Source organism: Phycodurus eques, chromosome 10 (genome assembly GCF_024500275.1).
Source record: "Phycodurus eques isolate BA_2022a chromosome 10, UOR_Pequ_1.1, whole genome shotgun sequence".
Classification (NCBI taxonomy): Eukaryota; Metazoa; Chordata; class Actinopteri; order Syngnathiformes; family Syngnathidae; genus Phycodurus; species Phycodurus eques.
The window spans coordinates 29030293-29055172 of NC_084534.1; the positions used below are offsets into that span (position 1 = coordinate 29030293).

The following is a 24880-nucleotide window of genomic DNA, read 5'->3' on the forward strand; positions in this document are numbered from 1 at the left end:
AACAAAAATAGAGAAAAAACGTTTCACGTGAATATTTTTTTCAAAGGAAAAATGAAACAAAGGGGAGAAAAATGTGATGTTTTTTTGTTCTTTAAAAATGGTAATCTGGATATCAAAGCTTCATCACATGACCACTGACTCATCATATACAACAGCATTGTGTCATGATCTTTTTTTGTTGATGGTTTAGGTTCGGTTTTTTGTTTCATGTTATTTCATGTTTTCGTGTCCCTCGTCGTTCACGTCTTGTCAACTCATTTGCGTCAGCCAATCAGCTCCCTTCAGCCACACCTGTCTTCTCCAGGTGTGCCTCGTTGTCTCCTCAGTTGGCTTTCTGACAGTTGGTGTCAGAAAACAGTTGTCGTTTCCGTGGTCATGTCTCGTTTCCTGTTGTGGTGAGTTTATTACTTTGAATCTTGTTTTATTACTTTGTTAATTAGGAGTTTTGATTATGCCACGTGCCTTGTTTGCCTTTTTGATTTTGAAAATAAATACTGTTTTTGAGACTCCCTTGCCTGCGTGTTTCCCTGCATTTGGGTCCTCCACTTTTTTCCCCCATCAGCACAAAACCCTGACATATATCTATATATGTAAGTGGATGGACGAGGAAAATAACACGGGTAGTAACATGTAATGTGTAGCAAATGAGGTGCTTTGTTCTCGTGACACACACACGCACGAGCCCGACACAGGAGCTCAGCATCAGTTGCCATGGCAACTGCCTCAGACCGGCTTGTCTGAGCCAACATGGCTGCCCAAGGTGAGGCGTGTGTTTGCGTGCCTCTGCTTCCATACGTTCTGTGCGTGTGCTTCCATGCATTAAGCATTGTTTGTTCACTTTTTTTCCCCTCATAAAATATATACCATTAATGTTGTTATACATATACTTTTCCCTGTGAGAAAACTTTTTTTTTCTTGGGAAGGGGTACAATTTTATTCTGGCGCATAATAGTACAACCTTTTTTTTCCCACGAAAAACTCAAGACTTTATTCTGGTTGTATTGTGTAAAAGTTTTTTTTTTCTTGAAATAATGACTTTTTTTCTAGTAGTACTTTTCATAGTATACTGTATTGTATACATATAAACAATAAGATTATTGTTGGTTGTCTATGCAAGAACCGTAATGATTTTTGAGTGATTAGATTTACCTGGGGGTCAAAGGTAAAACTCAGCAATAACACTCAAACGCACGCGCGCACACACATCTACGCCAACGTGCTTGTCTACGTGCGCCGCGCGCACGCAGCTGGCGACCTTCCCGCGCATCCATCCAGGCAAGCGCTTCTTTTTTGGGGGCCATTTTGGCTCGTCCAGCTCGGGGGGGATGCAGCGACAGCGGCGGCGGCTCGTTGGAGTCGGTATGGCGGGCTCCACGTCCGACATCCAGCCGGAGTGAACTCTTTTTCTTTTTTGGTGGATGTGGATCCCACCACTGATGCACTCCTCCTCCTCCTCCTCCTCTTCCTTTCCGTCCTCCCCTCCTCCCCATCACCCTCTCCCTCCCCCACCCTACCCGGCCGCCCGCCCGCTCATTTTTTATGCATTTTTCCTAACTGTCATGGCGATTTGGTGTCCTTGGAAATAAGCAGCAGCAGCAGCGGCGGTTTTTCGCGCTCACCGGGCCGAGGGAGGCGGACGTCTCGCCGGACTGAGAGAGAGCGTCGCTGCGGCCGCCGGGGCAGGTGAGCGGCGTGCCGGTCGGGCTTCGTGCTTCATGCTTCGTTCGTCGTCGTCGTCGTCGTTGGCGGCGTCGGCGTCGCCCCGGACGGACTTTTTCCTCGGAGCTCCACACGTGTAAGGAGGCGGCTGTTGGGGATGCGTTTACTCCCGCACGACGGAGCTAGCAGAGCTGCCGAGCTAGGTGGCTAACGCGGCAGGAGCTAGACACAAGCCGGCGAGTGTCTCCTCTTTCCTCGCGCGCGTTGGTCTCGTCCGGCGTCTGCTTTTCCTCCGAAATGCTAACCGACTCCTCGCGAAGCCCCTTCGGCCGCAAACGAGCGGCTCACTGACGGCATACCCGCACACGGAGGCGGGCTAGCCGAGCGTTAGCCACCGCGACGGCTAGCATCCCCTCCGAGCCCCCCGAGCGATGTGGAAGCTAGCTGGCTCGCTAGATGGCTGGCTAGTTGGCTAGGTGGCTAGGCAGCCTCCTAGTTCGCCTGGTTCTCAGGCGACTATCTTCACATTTAGTCCCTGGAAGCTGTGTAATCAACGATTCTGCAGGCGAATGGTCGACCCGCGTCCACTCGCTTTCACCTGGCCAGGTGTGAGGTCGAAGATGCCACTTGGATTTTAGGCTACGAGCGCAGCCCCCAAAATACGATCACAAAACGCACAACAATTGTAAAATTTGGCATAATGCGAGTTTAAACCACATAAAAAGGGTGGAATACAATTACGAAATGAATTATGCGCCTCAGTGTTAAACCCCCAATGATAAAATGCCCCAATGGAAAAAGTGCCCAATTCCAATTTTATGTTTATATTTCTAGGTATGTGTAGGATTTAACAGACAATTTAAAGTGATTCCAGTGATAAAAGTATCATTTTCCTGTGATTAGATATTAAGAAAGTTATTGCTATTTTAAAGTGGTGAAAATGCAATTTTCAGTGGGGCCCAGATTTTATGCCCAGATCAGATTACAGGAATTCAGTCCAGATATTGGCCCGATTTGGTATCGCGGGCGATTTCCCAGATCGGACCTGACGTATTTTGTCGGGAACGACAAAACGTCTTGTAATTTGACATAATCCACGACCATCGATTTGGTCCTATGACTCCAAAATGAAAAGTCGAGCATGTTTGATAATTTTTTGGGGGGATGTCTTCCGTGTCGTGCGACATATCACCGACAACTCTCCGACAGCGCACCTTGACGCCGACCAATAGGATTGCGTATTGTGAGCGGCGCATCGCTTCCTGTGCTTGCCGTTGACAACATTTATTCACGTGCACCAACCAATATTTACCGAAGCTTTAGCGCGTGATTCGACCAAACGTCGGCGTGTCTATGTACAACTGTTAGTGCTAGCACTAGCTTGCTAGGCTACATAACGTTTTGTTGCCTGCTTGCGAGCCGTATCGTACTAAAAGTACGTGAACATACCTCAAGCAATCCTTGAATGGAGAGCCGAAAACGTCCTCTCCCGAGGACCTGGTGATGCTGCATGTTTTTTTTCCTCTTTATTTTTCCCCCCCAACATTGCCACAGTGATCCATTGTTTGACAACAATTTGTTGTCGCCATAATAACAGTTGTATCCGGTTGTGGTGTGATGTGACGTGTTTTCTGGTCCCGCTTCCCCGACAATGTTTGATTCGACGAGATAAAGCGCAGTGATCGTAAAAGACGGGATGCGGCGGAATCGGGGTAAACATGGTGTAGTGTTGCCACTTTCTGCCCGAGATACGGCAAGATTTGATGACAGTAGTCTGACATAGCAAAAAAACAAATTTGTCGTGTAGTCTGATCCGGGCATTAGGTGTGACCTTTTGTTGAATCCAAGTTTTAAACTTTTGTAACTTTCCTCATCTTTATTCTATTTTCAATGAAAAGCTTGCTTAATACAAAAACAGATTAAGTAATTAGTTAAGTAATTACAGTAACATTGTGAAACAGTGGATAAATATATGCATGTGCACATACTGTATAGTTGATAAAATTCATGAACGAATTGTTGGCGGTGAGATAAAATATGAGCTGTCATAGGGGGTCACAGTATCGGCCTGGCCAGCTGTTTGTCCAAAAAGTGGGTCTGCATGTCGACCAATTGACTTCAAATTTGGCAGAAACATAAAAAAGTATCTCATACATTTCTTGATGTGTATCTATAAAATTGGGTTTTTGACAGGGTGTTTGTTGACTGCAAATTCGGGAAATGTTGTCCGAGTCTTATGACGCATAACATTGTTATTTTGAGAAATTTCATAGCCGTAATTAAGCCGAGGACGCCTGTTTTACGTCATCTATGTTGTATATTGTTGAGGTAAAAAAGTGAACACAGTGAAACACGGAAAGGATCGCTTGCGCCGCCACTCAAAATGCGCGATTATGATTGTGACTCGTTGATTGGCTGCTTTCGTGTGTGCCGACGCTACTATTTCCATGTACATATCAAGAGGCACACGCCCCCAAAGCAACCGTAAACAATAATACTTGTTTATTCCACCGAAAGTTCCAGGAACTTCATATTGTTGGTACGTGGAGTTAGGGCTAAAAAATATTTCCCCCCTCAGTACTGCAATTGCGATTTAATATGCGATTATTTATTTCAAGGTCCTTTTCTGATGTATTTTTCAACAAACACAAACAATTAATTAATCTGGATTACAATAAACCAGTGGATATTGAACTTTTTACAACAAGTAGCACCTCAAAAAATACTTAGCTCTTAATGACCAACATTAAACTACAGTAGCATTGTCAGCAAGTGTTCATGAAGAAACGAGGCATAAATTTTACTCCTAAAAAGTGTATTAAATGTTATCGTAAGTCACTGTAACATTATGCACAGTTTCAACATTAACGCTGCACTAAAAATATAGAAAAATAAATAACTAAATTTCATTAAAATGTAATGCACATAAAAGTAAAATAAAACTGGTAGCTAAATAAATGTTTGAAAACAAAATATGGATTGTACTTTAAAAAAAGTGAAATACAATTGAAGTGTCCTGGATTCCCCTCAAAAAGAAGATTGAAGTTTTCATTCAGTGATGTGTGCGATATTTCATCAGAACAGCCGCGTGACACGCGCACGTCGTCGTCAACAACTTGTCATTTATCAAGATGGAGTTGCGTCGTCAGCGCAGTTGTCGGGATTGTTTTTATACGGAAACTTAAAAAATGCTTGATTAAAAACAACTTATAAATAATTAAATGCAGATCTCCGTCGCATACGAGCTCCGTCGGGAGCTGCGTAACGATGACGTCGCCGCGCTTTTACGTCGAGACGAAGCATGCCCAGACAGCTTTTCCCGCCTCTATTCTGAATGACAGCATACACGGCGAAAATTTACTTCTGATCGGTTCGGCAAAAGGAATATTTTTTATATATCACCCCTGTGAAACCAAATGAAATTCCATTCAGATTCGGCCGGTTTATTCCGACGGAGGTGTTTATTTGGGGCATTTCTATTCAGTTTGGGCTTCTAAAGCGATTCTAAACGCAATAGAAGGCTCCATGTGAACCAGGCATTTGACTTGCATTCTTGAGAGCGTTCACCACAACAACGTGGCATAATTGTCCCAAACAAGGAAGGCGCAAACATAAGTATATACATCAGATTTTATATATATATATATATATATATATATATATATATCAACAATAATACAAACAAATCTGTGGTTTACAAACAAATCTGGTTTTACAAACAAATCTGTGGTTTAACCACTTCAACATGTCCGACTTTTTATGTTTCATGAAACAGGAAATGTAAATATGTGGACTGCACTTCTTAAACATTGAATTTATCTAGACAGTAAATACATAAATGAATCTGCATATATGAAAAAATAAAGATTAGCAGTCACTAACAGCACACACACTAAATATAGGAAAGATATGATTCAGCCCACACATATGACGTAACGTCTTTCGATTAAATACAAACAAAAAAAACGTGGCCGGAAAACAATTTTGTGGATTCCATGTCTATGCTGCGCTAACAAGCATGATTACAGAATCAAAATCAGAATCATTTTTATTTTCCAAGTATGTCAAAAAAAACACAAGAAAGTTAGATGACGTGATAGTTTGAAGCCGAGCTTGCTAAAATCTTGTGTAACTTTTGTCCGAAGACACTGGTCATGAAGAAAACATGTACAGCAGACCCCGCTATTCGTGGGGGATAGGGATCCGGCCAGGCCACGAATAAGCCAAAATCTGTGGATAATTGACGCCCGTTATAATTGCAATTTAAAAAAAAAAAAAGACCAACATTTTAAAGCAAAAACGTTCTTGGACAAGTGGGGATAAACCGCAATAACCATTTCCCAAAAAAGAAAAAAATGGAAAGTTGTCATCTTTGGTGGCTCTGTGGTGAGATTTTGTGTTAAATAAAAGTTATTGTCGACGTTGACAGTTCCTTTGGGTGCTCTGTTGTTTAAGTTTAAAACTTAAATGCTCGAGGGAGCCACAATTTGTCGTCAGCTCTTCTAGGGGTACGGAACAAACAACACACTTCCTAACCAGATGGAGGAAAAAAAGGCCATTTTAAATAGGAACAATTTTTTTTTTAATTGAACCAATGTACAACATAGTAAGTATCTCAATATATTTCACGGTCCAAATTAGGGTTGAAACAAACAACAAAATAATGTAACTACATGCATAATGTTTTATTTTCCAGTGCAAAGGGCTCTCTTACATAAAAATTCCCTATCAATAATGGGCTAAAGTGGCTGAACAGCAAACCAACATTAAGAACTTTTTAATGTTATGATTTTTTTTTAACATTATCATTTGCCTGTTCTTTTTGTTGAAGGAGATAAATCGATTGAAATTCAACTTTTGTGGCCAAAAACCATACATAGTTAACACCATCATGAGAGACTGGCTACTGACTAGGGTTGGGCATCGAGAATCGCGAACCGATTGGAGCCGGGACTAACGTTCCGGTTCTCCTGGAACCGTTCAAATAAAAAAAAAATTGGTTCCCAGTTTCGATGCCCAGTCCTCCAGCCGCGAAGGAGAAGTGGCAAAAAAACAACGAAGAAGCGGCGTAAACCAACGAAGAAGAACGCGCACGATGACGTGCTTGTGCCCAATGGTGGCAGCGGCGAACAAAAGTGTGTCTTAACTTTGTTAAAATTAATGACCAGTCGCCTCAGTGCAACACAAAAAGATTCTATTGTGCAAAGGAGGCTTTCACAATGTGTAGCGTCTGACCGCTCCGAGCCTCAGCCTTCACCGCGCGGAGCTTTAGTCAAGTCAACTCTCAGTCAGTTGGGTGAGTGAAACAATAAAATATGTCTATGCCAACATTGAGACAGCTAACAAGGTAAACGGTGACTTGCACTTTTGCACTGATGGTTTTTAGCATTTATTTTAGTCTTCAAACCAACATAAGCGGCGATGACCAAAAAAGCCCAAACTAAAACTTCACTGGAGCAACTTTACATCACAATGAATTGTGACAAAATTCACACAAACGTTGTCTCATGGTATCACAAACATTAACCTTGTGCCCTATAGGTGGGTAGGGAAAGGAATAAACTTTTTATAGCATTTGGGTCAATCCATTAAAATTTTTTTTTTTTAAAATCACCGGTGCCGTGTGATGTTACTTTTCGTGCTAAAATGCTGAGTTCCGGTGCGTACCCTTTAAAATAAAAGGCTACAAGTTTAAAACAGGAAGTCAAGTTAAAACTCTCAAATATAAGCCATTTGACGTGATGAAACAATGCTATATTTAACTTTGAGATGAAACATTCATTAATGAATATTAAGTCAATTGGGTGGGTTCCACACACATTGCCTTTTAGTTCATAGGTTTGATATTGATACTGGTTATAAAGACCCTCGAGTCAAATGTTAATTTTAGTCTATGCTGTGGGCTGCTAAGAAAATGGATGTTCATAATTTTGACACCCTTTATTTAAACCATGCAAACTTTTTTTGACCCAGTGCCCTAAAAGAATCGGAACCGAGAATCGCTTGGAACTATAATCGAAATAAGGAACCGGAATCGCTCAAATTCAAACGATGCCCAACCCTACTACTGGCTAGTTAATCGAATTTTCATAAAAAAAAAAAAATGTTACCTTCCAAGGACTCGCTCCTCTGACTTTAGAATGGAGCGAATGCGTTAGCCCTACCTAAACGGCAGCTGCCTGCCTGTCGCGACTTCAGGACAACTGACTTGACCAAATATTCTCTCCCCACTCGGAAGAAAATGTTGATTTGGGAGATCGTTGATGTCGCCTGCTCCATGTTGACTTGCGGGCATCCATCAACAAGTTGAGGGTTTGTGCGAAATCTTGTGTGTGTCTGTGTGTGAGACAGATGCAGTGACGACGTAGAAGATGAAAATTCACAAGAAGGACAAGCAGCAGCAGGTTGGTTATCCAGTACGCACGCACGCACGCACGCACACACACACACACACACACACACACATGCACACGTACACACTGAGTTTGTTGTTTCAAGCCTTGTGTGGATCCAACAATCCAGTGGCAGTTGTTTTTTTTTAGCTGTCCTATTCAGTTGCTAAATCACGCAGAATGTAGAATCTGTATCCCTTCTTTGTAAAAGGTTTTTTCTGTGCAGCAGTGGAGTTTTTTTTATTATGGTAATGAGTGGCTTTGATGCGTTATATATAAGTATAAGTATATTGTGACATCAAATACATTTTGCTCCTTGAAAAGAATTGAAATTCCCTCCAAAAACACGTGTGTGTGTGTGTGTGTGTGTGTGTGTGTGTGTGTGTGTGTGCGTGTGTGTTAGGTTTCACACGATCAGGATTTTTGGGGGCGATCACCGAGTTTAAAAAAACGATAACTGATCACCGATCCGATAATGGGTGCTAACTTACTGCAATTATATTACTTTATTGTAATTAAATTACTTCACACATACCGAAACTTTGACGTCATTGATCAGATCGGCGAATTATGACATGAAAGCCAATCAGCCAGTCAGTCGATCAGTATAAAATGTTAATTATCGGCCGATACCGATCAAACCGATCAGATCGGTGTAAAGTCTAGTGTGTGTGTGTGTGTGTGTGTGTGTGTGTGTGTTTTATGGGAGTGTATGATAGTGTGTGAGTGTGTGTGGCTGTCTGACTCTGTCTGTGCCTGTGTGAAATTGTGAGAGTGTGCGTGTGTGTGTATTTGAGTTTGAGAGTTACTGAGTGTGTGTCCCCGCATGACTGAGCGTGCATGTGAGTGCTGAGTGCGTGTGTGTGCATGTCTGACAGTGTGTGTGTCTGTGAAATTTGTGTGAGCGTGCATGTGACCGGGTATTGCTTGTGTGAGAAAAGGCGTGAGTGTGTGTTTGACTGGGTGTTGCTTGCTTATGTGTGACCGTTGCTTGTGTTTGACTGTGTTGCATATATGTATGTGTGTATGCGTGCTTGTGACTGTGTGTCTGTTTTCCCAACCGCCCAATCACATGAGAGCGTGTGCTTGTGATTGAGCGTGTCGTGGTGTGTGTTATCGTGTAATGTAGTGTGATGACATCTTAGCCTAACACGCTAACAGTGCCATGAAGGGATGTCCGAAAGTACTTAAGCAAATGACCTATTTGTTGTGTTAGCCTTCAGCGCTCTATAAAAAGGTGATGATGTCATAGTGGAACCTTTGTCGAATGGCTCCTGTGTCATTTTGTCTAGCGGTGGTAGTAGTCAGCAGTTTGTGTACTAACGAGCTGGGAACGACAACAGTGCCAGCACTCGGTAGTACTTGAATGTCGCTAATGCTAAAGTAACCCTGAGCACAGTGAATGGGAATATTGCTATCAGAGCAGGTTAGCTTAGCATGTATGCTAACCACGTCCTGGCCGCCGCAACGGCGCTGAAACTGCAGAGCCGCTCTCTTTATTTTTGTCAGAGGCGCACTCTTTGTGTGTTTGTGTGTGCGTGTGTTATTGATTCATCGGCAGTGCGACTGCAAGCTGCAGCTGTGCTCGCTGGGCTTTCCTGGGCTGGCAGACGGCACCACACTGCAGCATGGTGCTGTGAGCGCGTGCGCGTGCGTGTTCAACGGTGTGACGTCATCCATGTAGGCGCAGTGAGCTGTGATCCAAATCATTGTGTGTCTTTTGGGGAGTGCATGCGTTTGTGTGTGCTTCTGCTTTTTGAGCCTGCCTTAGCGTAGCAACTAATTTTAGCCTACACTATGTAATACAAATTTAATATTTAGGTAGCAATGCTACAATATTTAGGTAGCAATGGTATCAAGGGACCCAAGGATGATTAAAATGTACTTGTATCATTTAATAAAATTAAACCATAAAAAATACATTAAAGTTAAACTGAAAATCCATTAATAAATACTGTACAAATTAAAAAATAAACTGATGGATAAAATATACATATTAACACCGAATAAATGCATACATATTCAATTAAATGTGTACATTAAACATTGATTGATTGTAAAATATATATTTTTTATGCTTATTTGTATATAATTTGATTAATTACACTAAAGAGATTTGTAAGCAATTTTTATGCTGGCTTGGTTTTATATGAGATGGGAAATGTTTCCCATGCTGAATAGCAATGCTTAAAGTCCCATTTTCAAAAAGTTGACAATTTAAAATTTTAGGCCATTGTAATAAAAACAATCAAGAGAGCCATCCATCCATCTATCCATTTTCCGCAGCGCTTCTCCTCACGTGGGTCGTGGGCGCGCCGGAGCCTCTCCCAGGTATCTTCGGGCGAAAGGCGGTGTATACCCTGAACTGGTCGCCAGACAATCGCAGGGCGCATATAAACAAACAATTCTCACATTCACACCCACGGGAAACATTTTGAGTCTTCAATTAACCTAGCATGCATGTTTTTGGGATGTGGGAGGAAACCCGAGTATCCGGAGAAAACCCACGCAGGCACGGGAGAGAGCATGCAAACTCCACAGCGGTGAGGCCGGATTTGAACCCGCAACCTCACAACTGTGAGGCAGACGTGCTAACCAGTCGGTCACTGTGCCGCCAATCCAGAGCTAAATATGGTCATTTCATTGCATCCATCCATCCATCCCATTTTCTGAGCCGCTTCTCCTCACTAGGGTCGCGGGCGTGCCGGCACCTATCCCAGCTATCATCGGGCAGGAGGCGGGGTACACCCTAAAATGGTTGCCAGCCAATCGCAGGGCACATACAAACAAACAACCATTTGCACTCACATCCACACCTACGGGCAATTTAGAGTCTCCAATTCATGCATGTTTTTGGGATGTGGGAGGAAACCGGAGTGGCCGGAGAAAACCCACGCAGACACGGGGAGAACATGCAGACTCCACACAGGCGGGGCCGGGGATTGAACCCCGGTCCTCAGAACTGTGAGGCTGACGCTCTAACCAGTCCACCACCGTGCCGCCCATTTCATTGCAGTCCAATGCAAATGTCAACTGAACTCAGCCGATATTTGGTATTTTGACACAAATCTGACTATTGATAAGAGATCAATTTAAACTGTTTAACCTTCAGGAAACAATTTATTTATTGAAGTTGTCATTGAGCTTCATAAGACATCCTGCTGAACCTGGGAACTCCCTGCACCTTTTGTTAGCACTCTCAAACAAAGAGGTCTGTTGTCTCAGAAAAAAACAAAAACAAAACAACTTTAACATGTTGCAAATCTGAAAAGCTTGTTAATACATTCATGTTCATTTAAACAAAGTTAAGTATTGGAGTTTGTATAATTCAAAATTTTGACGCCAATATTTTCCTTTTTTCTTCAAATTAATATTGGCTCCAAATATCGGCCTCATTCAGCATTGATATCGGCCCTGAAATCTGAACAGCAAGATTTCTTAAACTTGAATGGCAAATCATATCAGAAAACATGCAATGTAACACGAAAAGTATTACTGTACTTTAAAAAAAAAATTTCCTTCGAAACAATCATAACGTTTTGAATGAAAACAACTGCCAATAACTCACTCATCGGTAAAATTAATTGAGTTTCAAAATGAAATTCACTGGGTTATGTCTACCATTATTGATCACATTATGTGAAAATGTATGTGAAAATTACCCATATATATTTTTACACAATGTAAAGTAAACATTCAATACAAAGTAAACATTGATTTAAAATAAGAAAATATATATTTTGGTTGTGCTTTTGTGACCTTAAACAACAAAGAGAGACGAAGCGGGATGACATCCATGTTGTTGTTTTTGTTGATGCGTTACACACGCGTCCGTCAACCAGACAGGAAGCACGGGCAGCAACAAAAGGCTGTGGTCATGGAGCCCACGTGTTTATGTCTGCCTTTCCGCGCTATATCGCTACGGAGAGACAGTTTCCATGGCAACAGCCCGGAAGTCCCTCCGTGTGTGTGTGTGTGTGTGTGTGTGTGTGTGTGTGTGTGATTGATTGATTGATTGATTGATTGATATGAAATGCTGTGTCAGGACATTTTATGAATAAGGCATTGCACAAAAAAATAGTGAAAGACAACAGAACCACAAACGGCAAAATAAAACAACAAAAACAAGTTGCGTCATCCTGAGCCATTGCCATGGAAACAAACAATAAAGTGGCTCGCATGTGCGAGCCCGACATTGACATGACACGTTTCGCGCCTGCCAATTTTGTTTCTATTTGTCCTGTGGACGCTATGTTTACGTTTGACATATGGAGTGGTTACACATGCCTGCGCCTTTTCTTGTTGCTTATGTTCACCACTTTTGGCCACATTGCACGACTACCACCTGTTTTCAGGACTATTTCTCCATGACGCTGAAATGCCGGTTAACGTGCTACATCAATTACAGTATTAAGGACCAAACAAGTCGCAAAGAATTAGAAGTCTGTGGACTGACAACATAATGCTAATGCTAAATACAAGGCTAACTGTAACTGTGTGCCACGAAAGAAACACAGGCGCATATATGTAGACACACAACCTCTTTTCGTAACATGTCTGAGTTACAAAAAAAAAAGACAGGTGCTTAAAGACACATGACTCCTTTCATAACATTAAGCATAAAAAAGATACAGGGTCATATAGACGCATAAGCACTTTTTTTACAGGACATGAAACACCAAAGAAAGTAACAGCTGTACATAATTGAAAAAACGCCCTTTGTATCGTGACTTGAATCGTCAAGGAAAGTGACAGGCGCACAACTCCCTTCGTAACACAAGTTTAAATATCGAAGAAACACAGGCGCACATAGATGCACAACTCCTTTTGTTACACAACTTTAAACCAAGGAAAGTGACACAGGTGCACATCTCCTTTCGTAACAAGAGTTATAACATCAAAGAAAGAGACACAGCCGCATATATGAAGATTTACAACTCCCTTTGTTATACAACTTTATCAAGGGAAGAGACACTGGTGCACAACTCCCTTCCTAACACAAATGTAAGTATCAGAGACACAGGCGCATATAGACCCACAACTCCCTTTGTAACAGCAGTTAAAAAGTAAAATAGACACAGGTGCATATATACGTACGCTGTCCAATTCGTCTTTAAACATCGAAGACCGAGACAGGTGTGTAAAGTCACGTAACTCCTTTCATAACGTGACTTTAAAACAACAAAGGAAAAAGACACAGATGCACACCGATGCACAATTCCCTTTGTTAAATGACTTAAGAACACCAGGAAAAGAGACAGGTGCACAACTTCAAACATCAAATAGAGACACAAGTGCATATATACACACAACTCCCTTAGGAAGAAGAGTTTCAACATCAGAGGAAAAGACACACAAGTGCATATAGAGATGCAACCTGCTTTTGTAGCATGTTCCTTAACCAAAAAAAAGAGACATGGATGCATAAAAACACACAACTGAATTTAAACATCAAGGAAAGAGACACAGGTGTACACACAGGTGACCAAAGGACACAGGTGTATTTTTTGACGCACAACTCCTTTTTGTAACAGGACTCTATAAAAATGAATGGAAGTCCAGATTTGAAGAAGGCGAGTGAATGATGACATGCCAGCTAAAGAATTTGTTGCGCTGGCCGTTTTTCAGATGTTGGGCGGCCTCCCGAATCACACGTCGCCGCCGCCGTCGCAGTCCTCATCGTCGGAACAGAAGAGCGGCGCGCACACTTCGCTTGCCACGCTCCCCAGGGGCCACCTCCTGGTGAGCTCCAAGGACCAGCTCCGGCTCCTGGCCCCCGTGGGCGGCGTGTCCAATCACTGCAAGGCCCCCGCAGCGGCGGCGGCCGCACTGCGGCCCCTCTCCTCCCTGAGTGAGGAGGACGATGGCGGCGGCGGCGGAAGGGTGAGGAAGAAACGCAAGAAAAAAGACAAACGGGAGAGGGGCGAAGGCGACGACAGGGCGGTCGCAGCCAAGAAGCACAAGCAAGACAGGGAGGCGCTTCCCGATAAGGTCACCGCACTTTTGTTGGTCATTGAATTGAGTTCTTACAACCGGTCTGCTAGTTTTTTTGTTTTGAAAAAAAAAAAAAAGTTTTTAATTTTAGTTTTTCAAATTTCGTTTGTTTTCATCAATTTCAGAGTGGTTTGCTAGGTTTTGTTTTGTATGTATTTTTTTTAAAGGCTCAGTTTCGATTTAGTTTTTATTAGGGTGTACCCTGACTCTTGCCTGAAGATCGCGGGGATAGGCTCCAGCACGCCCGCGACCCTGGTGAAGAAAAGCAGTCCAGAAAATGGATGGATAGATGGATAGTTTTAGTGTATGCAGCACAGTGGGTGACTGATTAGCACATCTGCCCTACAATTCTGAGGTCCCGGGTTGAAATTCGGCCTTCCTATGTGGAGTTTGCATGTTCTGCCCGTGCCTGCGTGGGTTTTCACTGGGTACTCCACATTTCAAAAACATGTAACAAGTTACCTGTCAGGAGGATAAGCTCTACAATTTGTCTTTATTTGAATAGAAAAACGTTTTTCATTCTCGTTTTTGTCATCTTGCTGGTTTTGTTAACAACAATAACTCTGGTTCGCGAGCAGAGGAAGGAGAGCAGGACCAAGGTGAGGGGGGACGCTGCCCTGGATAACCGAACCGAGCTCAAGCAAGGCGCCAGGCGGAAAAGCACATGTGCCCCCACCGCCACCATGCCGCTCTCCACAGATGTGCCTGTTAAGGTGCCCGGAAAACGAGGGAGGAAACCCAAGATCAAAATCCTACCTCCTCTTCCACCTCATCAAGGTGTGTGTGTGTGTGTGTGTGTGTGTGCGAAGAAATACAATTATGAGAGGCACACTTAAAGAAATGCACTGAAAGAAATACACGGCAATAAATACACTAGTTTTTAAAGTGAAAGAACTAAACAAGTTATCCTCTAAACCTCAAAGAAGAACTACATTTTTAAGATTTACAGAATACTTGCCTATCTTTGGCCTCAAAATGTCTATTTTAGACCTGAGCACAAAAACATCGAATAGGTGAGTTTCAGGTGAAAATCAGCAAATTCGCAAATGCCAAACCACGGATATGCGATGTGCATTGCACGTATTTGTCCACTTTTACTTAATACACTGTAAAATATACAGCCTTAAGAAATTCACTGTAAAAAATACTCAGAAATACCAAAAAATACTGTAAGAAAAACAGTCAGTAGTCAAGCTAAACGTTGCTCTTTACTTGCATTTGTTCCCGCCACACTGAAATCATATAGGCAGTAAGGCTAACTGTATCAAAGCTGTGCATGTGAGTGACTGCACTACACTGACCTACATACAAAATCTGCAATGCACTGAATCTGCAAAAATTGCAATCTAGCAGGGGATTTTACTGTTTACCATAGTTATGTCTAATGACATCAAGTTGTGTTCTGATGCCATACTGCTGACCTGTCCTACAGCCACTCCCCCTCCTGTCTCAGCCCCTCCCATCAGACAGCAAGCCCTGCCCTCCAAGAACTACAACCAAGGTGGCCTCAAGCCCGCCGTCCACACGGCGCCCAGGCAGAGGGGCCGCAAACCCAGGTAAGTCCGCAAACCCAGGTAAGAGCCGAGAAAGCACCGAAAGGGAAAATGCTGACTCTGCTTTTCTTCCTCCTCCCCAGAGATCCTGGCGCCGCCCCGGTGGAGAGGAAGAAGAAGGCCAAGAGGAGAACGCAGACGGCAGCTCTTCCCGAGGCGGCGGAGAGTGACGACACCACCTCGCTGTCCGTCAACACGGGCGGAGAGGACAGTCAGGACCCCATGGACCATGCGGTGAGACTGGCATCTGTTTCTACAGTCACGTCCAACGGAAAAATAATTCAATTAAATAGTTTATTTTCAACTCAAAACTATACAGTGATAACACTCTCTATGTACAGTAGTAGAGTTCCCAAGATGATATTTTGGATTGTGTACCTGAAATCCTGTTATACATTCACAAATGCATCAAACATTTTTTACACACGCACATAGTCAAAAAGTTGGATCGGGACACACAGATTTTGGTACTTTTTCACTACTGATCCGATACCAATATTGCAGCCTTGACTCTTGACTGATACCGACATCGGTCCGATCCGACTGCTCGATTCCCATGTTCCTCCGCGTAACTGATAGCTTGCAGTTTAAACTGTGCTTCGTAAGCGTATCTCTTCATAGGTGCCATTTTCGGGGGTCCTTAGCCAAACCCCTCTTTTCGCTTTGTGTACAGCCTCAGAATACTGGACTTGGGGTGAATTGTAAGGAGCTTTCTTGTCTTGATGTCAGTGGCTTGCATTTCAGGGTATTATGTCAACGGGGTATCTGATTACTGTCAGGGCATAGGTGTTAATAGCCTGGATCTTATTCTTGCCGTTCAGCTGACTATTCAGGATCTGCCTCAGATCAGATTTGGCTGTGGCTGCCCTTCGAACGGCCTCCTCGTGGTTGCCGTTTGCCTGTGGAATTCCAAGGTATTTGTTGCTGTGCTGTACTGTTATGCTGCCCTCAGGTAGTTCTATCCCTTCGGTTGTTATCATCTTCCTTCGTCTAGTTGTCATTCGCCCGCACTTATCCAGTCCGAATGACATTCTGGTGTCATTGCTGTATATCCTTGTGAGGTGGATCAGGAAGTCGATGTCTACATTTTCTTCTGGTAGGTTCGAGGCTTATATTGTCGCAGAAAAAAATATATTATTCTCTCAGAGATCTGGCAATATGGGGACCTTTGCTTTGAAAACAGCTCGCAGTGAATGAGTTAAATATATATTAATAGTAATGTATTTTCTCTTTTCAAGCCGAAGTCAACATACTGTACGGTTAGTGTTCACAATTGCGTACGGCCCCCCGACTTGTTTTACTTTTCGTTGATGTTTTTTCTGTCCCTCTCGTTCAGAAGCGCCGCTCGGGCCGTCAAGTGAAGCGCAGGAAGTACAACGAGGATTTGGACCTGAAGGTGGTGGACGACGACGGGGAGACCATCGCCGTCTTGGGAGCGGCACGCATCGCCGCGCTCAACGCGACGGCGCTGGCCTGGCAAGCGGAGGTACGGGAAAACCATCCACGCTTCATTTAAATTGAAAAACAACAACAATATATTTTATTTTTGTTTCACAGAAAAAGAAAACAAAACTACAATTGTTTTTTTAAAATTTGTTTAAAAAGGTTTTGTAGAAAATTAGATCTGTTTTTTTTTTTTTTTTTTTATAAAAACAGATTTTTTTTCAACTCATGTATCCATTTTTAACCTGAAAAAAAACCCCAACACCTTTTTGTTTTGGATAAAACTAATAAATAATAAAATTATTTTTTTATTTGTTGCTGGAATAATAAAAAAATACAATTCAGAGGTTTTCCCCCCTAAAACAACAAAAATATTCTTAAATTGGTTTGCATAATTTTTGTTTCTTAGAAACACTAACATAACATTAAAACATAAAGTCCTGTATCTCCAAATTTTGCAAGTTCTCCCCCAAAACAACAAAATAAAAATGTTAATTGAAAAATCAGCACAAAATTAAGATGAAAAAAAAAACGAATTTTGTTTTTTGTTTTGCATTTAGGATAAAAGGAGTTTCAAGATTTTTTATTTTTTTTTTATATCCAATATAAAGACAAAACGTTTTTTTATCCAGAAGCAAAAAAAAATTCTTCTTTGTGTTTTGGACAAAAGGAAGAAAACACAACAATTGAACCTCCTGTACCTCCAAATTTTGTTAGCCCTCCCCCAAAACAACAAAAAAGAAAAACAGAAGAAAAACATTTGGACATTTAAAGTAAAGCTGAATTTAGTTTTATTTGTATAAAAGGAAAAATCTAAATGCAAAGTGTCAAGAGTTAATTTTTAGAACCGTAAAAAAAAAAAAATTTCATAATATAATGACAATCTTTTTCATATGAAAGATTTTTATGTTTTGAATGAAAAGAAACAACACATTTGGTGTTTTTTTCATTTTCAGGTAAACACCTAAAGGTAAAAAAAACGTTTTAAAAAATGTTTCACATCCAAAGAAAAACTCACATCCAAGGAAAAAACAAGATTTTAGTTTTTATTTGTGTTTTAGAGACAGAAAAACTTAAAAAAAAAAAAAATTGGAGATGGAAAAAAAAAAAAAGCTCAAGAAAAACTAGCAAAATGCCAAGGTTTTGCTTTTAAAAAAATGTTCTTTGTTTAAATATAATGACAAAACATTTTCATGCAGAAGAAAAATATTTTCTGGAAAACTACATTTGTTGAAATATTGTAGTTTTGTGTGTGTGTCTGCGTGCGTGTGTGTGTGTGTGTGTGTGTGTGTCACATACAAAAAACAACTCACCCGAGAACACATCCAGAATATTTTTTCTTTACATAAAGAAGTGACCCAATTGGTGTTCTCTTCAGGAGCCTCCTGAGGACGAGGCCAACATCATTGAGAAGATTCTTTCCGTGCGGCCGCTCAAGAAGGAGGTAAACGCGTTTGATGGGATTTCTTTTCTTCTTCAACTTCTGAGTTTTATTGACTTCACGTAGACGTCGTCGTCATCGGAGGAACAAGGCGAGGAGACGGAAGAGTTTTACGTCAAGTACCGAAACTTGTGAGTCAACTTCTGTCTGAACTTCAACAATGAAGTTTCATTTTCGTCAGCTCATTTATTTTGACGTTCATCCTCTTGCTGGGTGTGTCAGTTCCTATCTGCACTGCAAGTGGGCCACGCTGGACGAGCTGGAGAAAGATCCCAGAATCCACCAAAAAATCAAACGCTTCAGGACCAAACGGGCGCAGATGAAGCACCTCTTCAGCGAGGTAACCGCCAGCATTGCTGCACACCCTTAGATTTTTGTTTTTCGAAAATTCAACACGTCATGACATGTCTGTCATGAGTAGAGCCACTAAAAAGTCTCAAGAAACCATGCCCAAAAAGAGACAGGAAATCGGGCATTTTGCATTGCTCATTTTGCCAAATTTCCCAGGGTACTTCATAAAGGATTCTTGGTAATGTCCCCTACATTTTCAAAAGTTCAGCCCCCAAAGGACAGGAGGGAAGGACAGGACAAGGACAGGAGAAGAAGCATGCAGGACCAGGGTCGTGAACCCGGCTGTACAACTGAAGTGGGCTGGGATTGACTATGTAAATTATAAAAGTCTATTGGACGATAGTATGAGTGAAGGGATACACAAGCAATTTGCATATTTATGAGTTATTTGTCGCAATAAGTAAGTGGCCCCACACCCAGTGAAAAGAGTCCCAGAGGTGTGTGCCTGCGGACACGTGCAAGTGAATTGACGCCGTTTTACATTCACAAAGACAGACAGAAGTGTCCTGTAATTGCTGTGGCCGCACCGCCGAGGCTGAGGACCCCACCCGATCAATCGAGGGGCAGGATCGGGCCCAGGGGTCCACCCGAGAGCAGCCCGGTGGATGGGACGTGTCCCACACATGATGAGATTAGTGAGAAATTAGTGAGAAAATAGTTTAAGGAGAATGTTCCTCAACGTACAATTGCAAGGAATTTCGGGATTTCATCATCTACGGTCCATATCATCATCAATATCATATTTCTCTTGTTCTTGTTTTGTTCCTCTTCCAGCCTGATGAGGATTTATTTAATCCCGACTACGTGGAAGTGGACAGGGTGCTGGAGGTGGCCGTTACCACGGACACGGAGACCGGAGAGGTAAGTGATGCATCACAGACTCGCATACAAGCACACGAGTGCCGCATTTGTTTGTGTGTTCAGGAGGTGACGCACTACCTGGTGAAGTGGTGCAGCCTGTCCTACGAGGAGGCCACCTGGGAGCTCCAGGAGGACTTGGACCCGGAGAAAATCAAAGAGTTTGAGGAGATCCAGAAGCTGCCGCCTGACCTGCGACATTTGGTGAGGAGACGCTGTAGGAAGCAGATAGACCTGGCAGGAAGTAACCTTCTGGAACATTCTACAGTGTGGGAAGATTAAACTCTAGATCTAAAAGTTCAAAAATCAACTTTCAGCAAACCACGTCTAGTCATACCTCAAATCGAAGGTCTGGATGTCAGCTTTCCTGAGCTGAAATTGTTCTGTAAATATGCCCACATATGATATCATAATACCTGAAAATTATTATTATTTTTTCATTTGGCAAATTACAGGTCTTGACTTATGTTTTCATTTTTATCCACAAATATTCCACAGATTTTGGCAACAAAATTGTTAGTGAGAATTGTTTTTTCTAAGGCGTGTGGGAATTTTTATCCAGTTGTGATTATGGACATGACAAATGTATAATGTTTGTTTGACCAAATATAGTGTCTTAATGTCAAAACTTTGTATTTAAATGGTAAATTAACTTGTTGAAGCAACATTTTACATTTGATAGCACAATATAATGCCTAAAATCTTCTTGTGAACAAATTGTGTTTTAAATGCATTTCCATAGGAACCTAAAAATATATTTACACATTTTGTGACAAATCATAGTGTTTTTGTGCAAAAATGCTACTTTTTCTGGTGGACCTTTTGTGTTTCTGTGCGTTTTGTGGCAAGTACTGTTTGGGAATTTGTGTTCAGTTCTGATTTTGGTCATTGGAAAATAAAATATTTTTAAAAATATCTTATGCAGCCTTTCTGTGGGAAAATATGGTTTCTTAATGTCAGAATAGTGCATTTTGGGGGGCATTTCCATTCAAATTCTAGCCTTTTGTGAGCAAATGTAAATGTGTTTTAATTTCCAAGTTTTGCAGTTCTGTGGGAAAGTACAACTTTCAAATATTATCACTTGTGCTTTTCGTGGCAAAGTGTAGTGAATTGCGAGGGGTAAGTACCAAGCCCTGTTGCGAGTCGCGAAAATCCGCAAGTGATTAGAGTTTTAAAAATTTTCTAAAGATGCCAGAAGACTGCGGCAAAGTACTATTTTTCTATGACTTTGGCCTGAGCCCAAAAACAGCGCAAAGGTTGGAGTTTTTCCAGCAAATAATGGGAGATTGTTCACAAAAAAAGAAATCAGCGAATCGGTGAATTTGCGATGAACGAATTGCAAATATGGGCTTTCAACGCTGTACAGTGTTTTTGTGCGTAAATACAAGTGTGTATTTTGTCTTTGCGTTCAGGAGCGCCCTCTCCCTGACAAGTGGCAGAAGTTGGAGCGCTCTCGGGATTATCGTAACGGAAACCAGTTGAGGGAGTACCAGCTGGAAGGCATGAACTGGTTGCTCTTCAACTGGTACAACAGGTGAACACGCACACGGAAAAACACAAACACACAGACTGATACAGACGCACACACATACAGACACACACACACACAAATACACAGACATGCACACACTGGTAGATGCATACACACAGTGTAGATGTTTGTTGAGGTGTTCCTTCCTTCCTCGCACGTTGTCGCCCCCTGTCTGCCCGCCCGCCGCCCGCCACAGGAAGAATTGTATCCTGGCTGACGAGATGGGCCTGGGCAAGACCATCCAGTCCATCACGTTCCTGTACGAGATGTTCAGCATGGGCATCAGGGGGCCCTTCCTCATCATCGCGCCCCTGTCCACCATCACCAACTGGGAGCGGGAGTTCCGCACGTGGACGCGCATGAACGTAATCGTGTACCACGGCTCGCAGATCAGCCGCCAGATGATCCTGCAGTACGAGATGTTCCACCGCGACGCGCAGGTCTCCACTTGCCACTCTCCTCATCTGTACACTGTTCACGACAAGATTAGTGTTGGCCTGCTGTGGGGGGGGGGCATGTTGCGATCAACATAAATGCACTCCGACCTTGGCAGGTGGACTCAATTTTAAGGGTCATTTTCATACAATTTGATCAAGAACAGTAAAGACACTTTATATTTTTCATATTTTTTGAAGTTGCCTAGGGTTTACAGTACTGGATATGGTAAATGTCTCCAACACTTAGTCCTTATTTCAAAAAGTTATTGATAATTTCAAATTTGAAGCATTCATAATAAAGGCAATCCTTACTGAGAGACCAAATGGCGGTGAAATACACTTCTTGCGTAACAGGAAAAAGACAAAAGTGCACAATGGTAACGACAAACTGCTTCATAAAAATAGTGCGAGTTGCACAATTTCAACGTGTTGCCCTTCAAACTCTGCGGATTCAAATGCAAAAATGAACCCAAGTGCTCGTTACAGCCATTACACGCTTGTCTTTATACAATCCTAGTAACGGTAAAGACACGCAACAGTTGTGACAGTGACACAAATTCATACATTTTCATAGCTCATAAATCCAAAATGGTTGCTTCATCCTGGCACTTAAGCTCACAGATCCCTCTGGTGTATTGCAGCACCATAAACTCATTAATGGTAAAGACAGCTTTAGTGGGCGGCACGGTGGCCGACTGGTTAGAGCGTCAGCCTCACAGTTCTGAGGACCCGGGTTCAATCCCCGGCCCCGCCTGTGTGGAGTTTGCATGTTCTCCCCGTGCCTTCGTGGGTTTTCTCCAGGCACTCCGGTTTCCTCCCACATCCCAAAAACATGGATTAATTGGAGAAAAATTGCTAAATTGCCCGTAGGTGTGACTGTGAGTGCAAATGGTTGTTTGTTTGTATGTGCCCTGCGATTGGCTGGCAACCCGTTCGGGGCGTACCCCGCCTCCTGCCCGATAACCGCCGGGATAGGCTCCGACCCTCGTGAGGAGAAGCGACTCAGAAAATGGATGGATGGACAACTTTAGGGACTTTTGTAAAAGAAGCAAAGAAAGTAACTTTAAAGGCACCGAGATGCATTTGTGTTAGTTTTTGTGGAGTAGGCAAATTATGCAATAGGAGAAAACAATGTCATTAGCATCTTCAGAAAACATATCATTCATTTTGGACCCCTAACAGACATTTTGGCATTAAATGTATGGAAAACATTACAATATTTTTTTTTCTTAGAACCAATGAGGACCTTTTGAATGATGACAACTACCTATCTAATTTAAATACTCATATGAGTCAAATTAATTGATTTTCAAGGGGAAATTCAGTGGGCCATGTCTTTTCCGTTAGTGGTCAAATTATATGTAAATGAGTCTTAATTTTTTGAATGCACATTTCCCGTGACCAGGGTCTGAAATCCTCTCCCATTGAAATGAATGGAAATGCCATTGATCATACCAAACTCCCCAAAAACAACAAAAACAGTTGTAATGTCTATTTTAAAGGAGGGAAATTAGGAAAAATTGCACTCCATAATATTGTACTGAATAAAAACATGCAGTCATGAAATCATTAAATAGAATTGAACAGTTTTAATTCCACTGCATCAATTAAATGCTGCTCCTTCTGGTGTGCCCGCCTTGGCCACCTGGCAGACGGTGATACTGTTCATTGCGGCGTTATGAATCCTGCTTGAGCTCTAGGCAGTCCTTGCCTCTATGCAGCAGCCAATCATATTGCAGCGATCGTACATGTGAACTCCTCATCAGTACAGCACTAATATTTGTCACTCCACGCAGAGGATGAAAAATCTGTGACGGCGAGTACTGTTATATTGTCCGTAGAGCTGGAACTAACGATTATTTTAATAATCTGTTATTTTTTGGGGGTTAATCGATGAATCGGATTAAATTAGACTTTAAAATTTCCATTCCTTTATTAAAAAACAGGACATTTTCAAATTGACAGTGCAGAAAATGCATAAACAAATTGTTTCTGATTCAGTTTCTGTTTTGGTCTGTAAGATCAAAACGGCAAAGATGTTTATTTATTTAGATTTTTTTTTTCCAGAAGTAGTTTACAAATGTCTTATTGATGAAATGTATGCTGTGTTACTGTAATAGATATAATTGTAAATATTTACTGTTGAGCGGCTGAAATTCTCAGGATTTGTGCAGTTTTTCGTTAAACGAGGTCTCAAAACTATTAAGCGATGATCAAAAATCGAGTTGTCGATTAATGGTTGCACCTCTAATTGTCTGTCTACGTCAGCAATATTTTTTAATATGAGAGCGACCTCTTTGGTGCCGATTAAATGCAAAGGCTTATCAGTTCAATACACACTTTCGAAATAACAAATTTGCTCAAATTACCTTTAATAATATGTTAATATTAAACATTATTAATAATTAATATTTATTTATGTGAAGACACTGATCACGTTAATGATTTCTCACAATAATTAAGAAAAAATCAATATGCCACACTTTATTTCTATAAATTTCTACCACCATTTACAAATGATCACTTCTACAACATTCCTAGAAAATCACAATGTCCCATCGCAAGTGAGCTGTTTTCAGAGTAGGCCAGCCAGCTACTCATGTGGTCCTTGGGGGTTGGTGACTCCTGGTCTACGTGTTGTCGCTGAGCCATTTGTGTTCAGTCGTTGCTCGAAGGGACAGCAGAGCAACGGCAGTGCTAATTAGCTTTAGCACGAAGCTAACTGCGCGGCTCCCGGCAGGGCAACGCGGGGCCGAGCGTGCTGAAGTTCCACGGGCTGATCACCACCTTCGAGATGGTGATGGCCGACTGCCCCGAGCTGAAGAAGCTGCAGTGGCGCTGCGTGGTCATCGACGAGGCGCACCGCCTCAAGAACCGCAACTGCAAGCTGCTCGAGGGACTCAAGCTCATGAACCTGGTCAGTCCGCGGACACGCGTGAACACGCAACACACCTACTAACGGCTCCAAGTTATTGGTTGTTGTAATATAGTTCTGAAAGGTTCAAGTTATTGGTTGGTCTCATACACTTACTAAACGGTCAAGTTATTGGCTGGTCTGGGTTTGAGTCATTGCTCCTTCTATTTTAGATACTGAAAGTCTATTCTGGTCAGTCTAACGTATTTCTAAATGATTTTGAGCTATAAATTGTTCTAGTTAACAGTTTTTGGTTGTGCTAATACACACACAGGTTTGAGTTATTGATCGATCTAATACAGTTGTA

General features: G+C 42.1%; 1 protein-coding gene across 11 annotated transcripts in view; it reads left to right on the forward strand.

Annotated features, from left to right (window-relative positions):
• The first annotated feature begins 1320 nt into the window (after positions 1-1320).
• The window catches only part of chd6 (chromodomain helicase DNA binding protein 6), a 60707-nt gene continuing 37147 nt past the window's right edge, over positions 1321-24880 (forward strand). For 7 of the 11 annotated variants that reach the window (XM_061686787.1, XM_061686795.1, XM_061686792.1 and 4 more), the window contains exons 1-15: positions 1321-1683; positions 8011-8063; positions 13680-14042; positions 14624-14822; positions 15478-15601; positions 15682-15832; positions 16935-17084; positions 18420-18485; positions 18549-18613; positions 18705-18822; positions 19608-19694; positions 19758-19895; positions 21104-21225; positions 21419-21662; positions 24400-24576. In XM_061686787.1, the coding sequence (XP_061542771.1) occupies positions 8031-8063; positions 13680-14042; positions 14624-14822; positions 15478-15601; positions 15682-15832; positions 16935-17084; positions 18420-18485; positions 18549-18613; positions 18705-18822; positions 19608-19694; positions 19758-19895; positions 21104-21225; positions 21419-21662; positions 24400-24576 (2037 nt within the window). In that variant the 5' untranslated portion in view covers positions 1321-1683; positions 8011-8030. Of the gene's footprint in view, positions 1684-3118; positions 3372-8010; positions 8064-13679; positions 14043-14623; positions 14823-15477; positions 15602-15681; positions 15833-16934; positions 17085-18419; positions 18486-18548; positions 18614-18704; positions 18823-19607; positions 19695-19757; positions 19896-21103; positions 21226-21418; positions 21663-24399; positions 24577-24880 lie in introns of those variants that run through there. The other 4 variants (XM_061686790.1, XM_061686798.1, XM_061686788.1 and 1 more) reach the window with 3 other exon arrangements.